The sequence below is a fragment of the Oncorhynchus nerka genome, unplaced genomic scaffold (genome assembly GCF_034236695.1).
Source record: "Oncorhynchus nerka isolate Pitt River unplaced genomic scaffold, Oner_Uvic_2.0 unplaced_scaffold_940, whole genome shotgun sequence".
Taxonomy (NCBI): Eukaryota; Metazoa; Chordata; class Actinopteri; order Salmoniformes; family Salmonidae; genus Oncorhynchus; species Oncorhynchus nerka.
Window position 1 is genome coordinate 50714 of NW_027040363.1, and position 8400 is coordinate 59113.

At 43.3% G+C, this 8400-nt stretch overlaps 1 protein-coding gene across 3 annotated transcripts in view; it reads left to right on the forward strand.

The window, feature by feature from the left end:
- LOC115125160 (high mobility group nucleosome-binding domain-containing protein 3-like) overlaps positions 1–7384 on the forward strand; it is a 28217-nt gene extending 20833 nt beyond the window's left edge. For 2 of the 3 annotated variants that reach the window (XM_065016615.1, XM_065016616.1), the window contains 2 exons: positions 2929–3028; positions 6451–7384. In XM_065016615.1, the coding sequence (XP_064872687.1) occupies positions 2929–3028; positions 6451–6458 (108 nt within the window). In that variant the 3' untranslated portion in view covers positions 6459–7384. The remainder of the gene's footprint in view (positions 1–2928; positions 3029–6450) is intronic. The other variant, XM_065016617.1, reaches the window with a different exon arrangement.
- The last annotated feature ends 1016 nt before the right edge of the window (positions 7385–8400 follow it).

Consider the following 8400-nt stretch of genomic DNA (forward strand, 5'->3'; position numbering starts at 1 on the left):
TAACATGTAGAAGGAGAGGAGGAGGAGGGGGCTGGTGGTGGGATTATAATCATCTAACATGTAGAAGGAGAGGAGGAGGAGGAGGAGGGGGCTGGTGGTGGGATTATAATCATCTAACATGTAGAAGGAGAGGAGGAGGAGGAGGAGGAGGGCTGGTGGTGGGATTATAATCATCTAACATGTAGAAGGAGAGGAGGAGGGCTGGTGGTGGGATTATAATCATCTAACATGTAGAAGGAGAGGAGGAGGAGGGGGCTGGTGGTGGGATTATAATCATCTAACATGTAGAAGGAGAGGAGGAGGAGGAGGAGGGGGGCTGGTGGTGGGATTATAATCATCTAACATGTAGAAGGAGAGGAGGAGGAGGAGGGCTGGTGGTGGGATTATAATCATCTAACATGTAGAAGGAGAGGAGGAGGAGGGGGCTGGTGGTGGGATTATAATCATCTAACATGTAGAAGGAGAGGAGGAGGAGGAGGAGGGCTGGTGGTGGGATTATAATCATCTAACATGTAGAAGGAGAGGAGGAGGAGGGGGCTGGTGGGATTATAATCATCTAACATGTAGAAGGAGAGGAGGAGGAGGAGGGGGCTGGTGGTGGGATTATAATCATCTAACATGTAGAAGGAGAGGAGGAGGAGGAGGGGGCTGGTGGTGGGATTATAATCATCTAACATGTAGAAGGAGAGGAGGAGGAGGGGGCTGGTGGTGGGATTATAATCATCTAACATGTAGAAGAGAGGAGGAGGAGGAGGGGGCTGGTGGTGGGATTATAATCATCTAACATGTAGAAGGAGAGGAGGAGGAGGAGGGGGCTGGTGGTGGGATTATAATCATCTAACATGTAGAAGGAGAGGAGGAGGAGGAGGGGGCTGGTGGTGGGATTATAATCATCTAACATGTAGAAGGAGAGGAGGAGGAGGGGGCTGGTGGTGGGATTATAATCATCTAACATGTAGAAGGAGGAGAGGAGGAGGAGGAGGAGGGGGGGCTGGTGGGATTATAATCATCTAACATGTAGAAGGAGAGGAGAGGAGGAGGAGGAGGAGGAGGAGGAGGGGGCTGGTGGTGGGATTATAATCATCTAACATGTAGAAGGAGAGGAGGAGGAGGAGGAGGGCTGGTGGTGGGATTATAATCATCTAACATGTAGAAGGAGAGGAGGAGGAGGGGGCTGGTGGTGGGATTATAATCATCTAACATGTAGAAGGAGAGGAGGAGGAGGGGGCTGGTGGTGGGATTATAATCATCTAACATGTAGAAGGAGAGGAGGAGGAGGGGGCTGGTGGTGGGATTATAATCATCTAACATGTAGAAGGAGAGGAGGAGGAGGGGGCTGGTGGTGGGATTATAATCATCTAACATGTAGAAGGAGAGGAGGAGGAGGGGGCTGGTGGTGGGATTATAATCATCTAACATGTAGAAGGAGAGGAGGAGGAGGAGGAGGGCTGGTGGTGGGATTATAATCATCTAACATGTAGAAGGAGAGGAGGAGGAGGAGGGGGCTGGTGGTGGGATTATAATCATCTAACATGTAGAAGGAGAGGAGGAGGAGGAGGGGGCTGGTGGTGGGATTATAATCATCTAACATGTAGAAGGAGAGAGGAGGAGGAGGAGGGCTGGTGGTGGGATTATAATCATCTAACATGTAGAAGGAGAGGAGGAGGAGGAGGGCTGGTGGTGGGATTATAATCATCTAATATGTAGAAGGAGAGGAGGAGGAGGAGGGGGCTGGTGGTGGGATTATAATCATCTAACATGTACAAGGAGAGGAGGAGGAGGAGGAGGGGGCTGGTGGTGGGATTATAATCATCTAACATGTAGAAGGAGAGGAGAGGAGGAGGAGGGGGCTGGTGGTGGGATTATAATCATCTAACATGTAGAAGGAGAGGAGGAGGAGGGGGCTGGTGGTGGGATTATAATCATCTAACATGTAGAAGGAGAGGAGGAGGAGGAGGGGGCTGGTGGTGGGATTATAATCATCTAACATGTAGAAGGAGAGGAGGAGGAGGGGGCTGGTGGTGGGATTATAATCATCTAACATGTAGAAGGAGAGGAGGAGGAGGGGCTGGTGGGATTATAATCATCTAACATGTAGAAGGAGAAGAGAGGAGGAGGAGGGGGCTGGTGGTGGGATTATAATCATCTAACATGTAGAAGGAGAGGAGGAGGAGGGGGCTGGTGGTGGGATTATAATCATCTAACATGTAGAAGGAGAGGAGGAGGAGGAGGGCTGGTGGTGGGATTATAATCATCTAACATGTAGAAGGAGAGGAGGAGGAGGGCTGGTGGTGGGATTATAATCATCTAACATGTAGAAGGAGAGGAGGAGGAGGGGCTGGTGGGATTATAATCATCTAACATGTAGAAGGAGAGGAGGAGGAGGAGGGCTGGTGGTGGGATTATAATCATCTAACATGTAGAAGGAGAGGAGGAGGAGGGGGCTGGTGGTGGGATTATAATCATCTAACATGTAGAAGGAGAGGAGGAGGAGGGGGCTGGTGGTGGGATTATAATCATCTAACATGTAGAAGGAGAGGAGGAGGAGGAGGAGGAGGGGGCTGGTGGTGGGATTATAATCATCTAACATGTAGAAGGAGAGGAGGAGGAGGAGGGGGCTGGTGGTGGGATTATAATCATCTAACATGTAGAAGGAGAGGAGGAGAAGGAGGGGGCTGGTGGTGGGATTATAATCATCTAACATGTAGAAGGAGAGGAGGAGGAGGAGGGGGGCTGGTGGTGGGATTATAATCATCTAACATGTAGAAGGAGAGGAGGAGGAGGGGCTGGTGGGATTATAATCATCTAACATGTAGAAGGAGAGGAGGAGGAGGAGGAGGAGGGCTGGTGGTGGGATTATAATCATCTAACATGTATTCATTTGATGTTCTCCCTGTCTGAATATCTGTCTCACACACACACACACAGATCTGTGTGTCGCGCTCCAGTGTCAGTGTGACCTACTACAGAAGTCTTGCTCCCTACTCCATGTCTGTCAGAGGCCAGAGTGAGACAGTCAGAGTCAACGGTATGACAGACAGATGGTGTGCTGTGGGATCTTGACAGAGTGTGATTTAAACAGAGCGTTGTCTCCAAATGGATTCAGGAATTCTTGAAAGACGAGACAATCTTCACTTTTTTTAAATCACAAATAACACCCGCCCGCTTAACCCAGAAGACAGCTGCACTAATGTGTCGGAGGACACACCATTCAACTGACGACCTCAGTCAGCCTGCAGGCACCCGGCCCACCACAAGGAGTCGCTAGAGCACTGCCACATAGAGTTGGCCAGAAGGCTATACTGGAAAACCTAACCTCTATCACGTAGAGTAGGCCAGAAGGCTATACTGGAAAACATAACCTCTATCACGTAGAGTAGGCCAGAAGGCTATACTGGAAAACATAACCTCTATCACGTAGAGTAGGCCAGAAGGCTATACTGGAAAACATAACCTCTATCACGTAGAGTAGGCCAGAAGGCTATACTGGAAAATACCTACAATATGATTTTCTTGATTTTTTTTTCTAATTTTGTTTGTCATAGTTGAAGTGTACCTACGATGAAAATTACAGGCCTCATCTTTTTAAGTGGGAGAACTTGCACAATTGGTGGCTGACTAAATACTTTTTTGCTCCACTGTATGTATAACCTATCGGGCGGCAGGTAGCCTAGCAGTTAAGAGTGTTCAGCAAGTAACTGAAAGGTCATTAGTTATGTTAATGATAATAATAATATGTTAATGTGCCCTTGAAAGTGTCTGCTGAAACAGGGGTTCCCAAGCTTCCACTCGGGGCCCCCCTTCCAGCATTGGGGAACATCCCGTGACCCCCTGCAAGCGTGCCACGTTTATTTCTGTAGGCACAAGCATTATTCATGACGCAAACTGTTCACACCTCTCTTGTTGGTGGAGCTAAAGAAGAACAATCCTGCAGTTCTAGACATTTTGTCATGAGGTGCAAAGAACATGTTGCCGTTTTAAAAGCTAATCTTCATGCAGTTCTATAAATTTTTGCCATGTCTGTGTGTTCATAGTGACTAAAAATGACTATCTACAGGCTAAAAAAACAAAATAAAAAAACGGAAGCTGATATGTGAGTTGATCTGGACATTTCAAGTTATAATTATATCTCTCTAAGGTCTGTAATGACTGACAAGAGGAACTGATGATGCACTAACCGATTTAGAAATGGTACCTTGTGCATTCTACTATTACATCGTTCAAGAGTACGTTTAAAGCCGGACTGAGTTCCTTCAAAAATAAAACATCTATAAAAAAAAATATAAAAAAAAAAATATATATATATATACACAGTACCAGTCAAAAGTTTGTACTCATTCCAGTTTTTTAAATTTTATTTTAAAACTATTTTCTACATTGTATAATAATAGTGAAGACATCACAACTATGAAATAACACGTATGGAATCATGTAGAAACCAAAAAAAGTGTTAAATAAATCTAAATGTATTTTATATTTGTTCTCAACTAGCTGGTGAAATAAAAAAATATATAATATAATAATATATAATAATAATATATATATTTTTTTTTTTTATTCAAGTAGCCACCCTTTGCCTTGATGACAGCTTTAAACACTATTGGCATTCTCTCAACCAGCTTCACGTGGAAGGGTTTTCCAACAGGAGTTCCCACATATGCTGAGCACTTGTTGGCTGCTTTTCCTTTACTCTGTGGTCCAACTCAACCCTAACTATCTCAATTGGGTTGAGGTCAGGTGATTGTGGACGTCAGGTCATCTGATGCGGCACTCCATCACTCTCCTTCTTGGTCAAATATCCCTTACAACGCCTCGAGGTGTGTTGGGTCATTGTCCTGTTGAAAAACAAATGATAGTCCCACTAAGCGCAAACCAGATGGGATGGTGTATTGCTGTAGTAGCCATGCTGGTTAAGTGTGCCTTGAATTCTAAATAAATCACAGTGTCCCCAGCAAGCACCCCCACACCATTACACCACCTCCTCCATGCTTCACTGTGGGAACCACACATGCAGAGATCATCCGTTCACATACTCTGCATCTCACAAAATCACAACGGTTGGAACAAGTTTCACATTTGGACTCATCAGAGCAAAGGACAGATTTCCACCGGTCTAATGTACATTGCTCTTGTTTCTAGGCCCAAGCAAGTCTCTTCTTTTTATTGGTGTCCTTTAATAGTGGTTTCTTTGCAGCAATTCAACCGTGAAGACCTGATTCACACAGTCTCCTCTGAACAGTTGATGTTGAGACGTGTCTGTTACTTGAACTCTTTGAAGCATTAAAATGGGCTGCTATTTCTGAGGCTGGTAACTCTAATGTACTTGTCCTCTGCAGCAGAGGTAAGTAACTATGGGTCTTCCTTTCCTGTGGCGGTCCTCATAAGAGACAGTTTCATCATAGCGCTTGATGGTTTTTGCGACTGCACTTAAATAAACTTTCAAAGTTCTTAATGTTCCGTATTGACTGACATTCATGTCTTAAAGTAAAGATGGACTGTTGTTTCTCTTTGCTTATTTGAGCTGTTCTTGGCGTAATATGGACTTGGTCTTTTACCAAATAGCCCTATCTTCTGCATACTACCTCTACCTTTTCACAACACAACTGATTGGCTCAAATGCATTAAGAAAGAAAGAAATTCCACAAATTAACTTTTTTTACAAGGCACACCTGTTAATTGAAATGCATTCCAGGTGACTACCTCATGAAGCTGGTTGAGAGAGTGTGCAAAGCTATCAAGGCACAGGGTGGCTACGTTGAAGAATCTTAAATATAAAATACATTTTGATGTATTAACTTTTTGGTTACTACATGATTCCATATGTGTTATTTCATAGTTTTGATGTCTTCACTAGTATTCTACAATGTAGAAAATATTAAAACTAAAGAAAAACCTTTGAGTAGGTCCAAACTTTTGACTGGTGCTGTGTGTGTGTGTGATATCTATCAATAATTGGGGGGGGGGGGGTTAACCTCTGTGGGTGCTGTAAACTAAGTGTTGGAGCACTTTAAACCTTAGCTTAAACCTTGATGTGGTTGTGTACACTAACATTGTGTGGTTGTGACTGTAGTATGAAATGTGTGTGTTTCCCCCATCAGTATGTACAGAACAGGAGGCTGGTGCCACCATAATTGGGGAGGACGGGCTCATGGTAATGCCTGGAGCGGAATTAGTGGAACGGTATCATTCATAATTGCATTCCATTTACTCCATTCCTGCAATTATTATGAGCTGTCTTCCCCTCGGCAGCCTCTTAACACGTCACTGTATGTCTGTCTGTTTGGAGAACAGTGGTGTGGACTGTTGGTGATACTACTAACTCCCAGCTAGCTAGTCATCTTCTCTTTGACCATGGAACCATGGATGGAAACATCGTACCTCCCACGGGTACTTCCTGGTCCCTTTATGACATCACGTATGACATCGTGGTATATTTGTTTCTGTCTGCAGGAGACTGAGGCTGTGGAGGCGGAGTCGGTCAAGGAGAAGGAATGAGGAAGTGGGGGGGTCTTTCTCTGACTCCTCCCAAACCAGTACCATGGAAACGGAGGATTATTTTTTTTCCAGGATTTTGTAAAATGCAGATTTTTTGTTTGTCCTGTGATACTAGCAAAGATAACCAGCAGCAACCCACTTCCACACTCCTTACAGTTGTCTCTCCCTCTCCTCTCCTCTCCTCTCCTCTCCTCTCCTTTTCTTTCCTTTCCTCCCTGGAAGACAGAATGAAGTGACATGTTTTTATAAAATGGCCGCAAGTATTCTTCCTCTGGCAGTGGGAGGAGCCTCATGGGGTCACCATGGTGATGCCTCTCAGTTCCTCTCTAAACAATGTCATGTCCTCTTGACCGTGATGGCTCTTTTGTGATGACATCGCTGTAAATTAAGTGGACCTTCCACCTCTGACATCAGAGACCCAAGGGTCAGACTAGGCTCCTATCTATAATATAACAAGTGACCTTTGACTCTGACCTGAGGTGTTGCCATGGTGAATATTTGCAGCTTTTTAAACAGATTTAGAAGTGTTCAGAATCGCCACCCACTCCTGTGTTGTAATTTGTGAGTCTGTGGTTGTCTGTCAGAGTAGACTTCTAGAACTCTGGCTTCCAGAACCTCTGGGTTCCACCCTGGTTGTCTGTCAGAGCAGACTGTTCTAGAACTCTGGCTTCCAGAACCTCTGGGTTCCACCCTGGTTGTCTGTCAGAGCAGACTGTTCTAGAACTCTGGCTTCCAGAACCTCTGGGTTCCACCCTGGTTGTCTGTCAGAGCAGCATAGCAATAACAAGTGGAGCTTCTGTTCTAGAACTCTGAGGCTTCTAGAACCTCTCTGGGTTCCACCCTGCCTGTGGGAAAACATTATTTTGAAATAAAAACAGAGTTGACATTTTGTGAGTACTGTGTGTTTTACTTTCTAGTATATCTAGTCACTATCTGTACCCATACAATACCCTCTTCACCTGTATTTATGCTGTGGACAGCTCAGGTGTGTGTGTGTGTGAGAGAGAGGTCAAGGGGGGGTGGGGGCAAGTGGCCATGTTCAATACAACTGCTGTGTCAGGAAATGAAAGATCAGCATTTCACAGAGAGGCGGGGCAGCCAAGTCTAGAGAGGCTCCCTCATTGGCCAGCCCAGGTGTCACTCAGAGCCTTGGGCCAATGATAGGCTGAGGATGTGGAAATATTTCCCCGTAGAAGCAGCTCTAGAGCACTGAGAAAAGGTTCAGAACTCTGATATAACTGTGTATAACCTTGTCATAACATTCGACAGTTATTATTAAGGTTATTACGGTTATACACAGTTATACCAGTTATTATTAGTTATAGTTATTATTATGTCTATTCACAGTTATACCAGTTATTATTAGTTATAACAGTTATTATTAGTTATACCAGTTATTATTACAGTTATACCAGTTATTATTACAATTATACCAGTTATTATTATTAGTTATACCAGTTATTATTAGTTATAACAGTTATTATTAGTTATAACAGTTATTATTAGTTATACCAGTTATTATTAGTTATACCAGTTATTATTAGTTATACCAGTTATTATTAGTTATACAGTTATTATTAGTTATAACAGTTATTATTAGTTATAACAGTTATTATTAGTTATACCAGTTATTATTAGTTATACCAGTTATTATTAGTTATAACAGTTATTATTAGTTATACCAGTTATTATTAGTTATACCAGTTATTATTAGTTATAACAGTTATTATTAGTTATAACAGTTATTATTACGTCTATACACAGTTATACCAGTTATCATTAAGGTTATAACAGTTATTATAACAGATATAAGAGTTATTATTACAATTTTACCAGTTATTATTAGTTATAACAGTTATTATTACGTCTATTCACAGTATAACAGTTAGTATTAGGTATAACAGT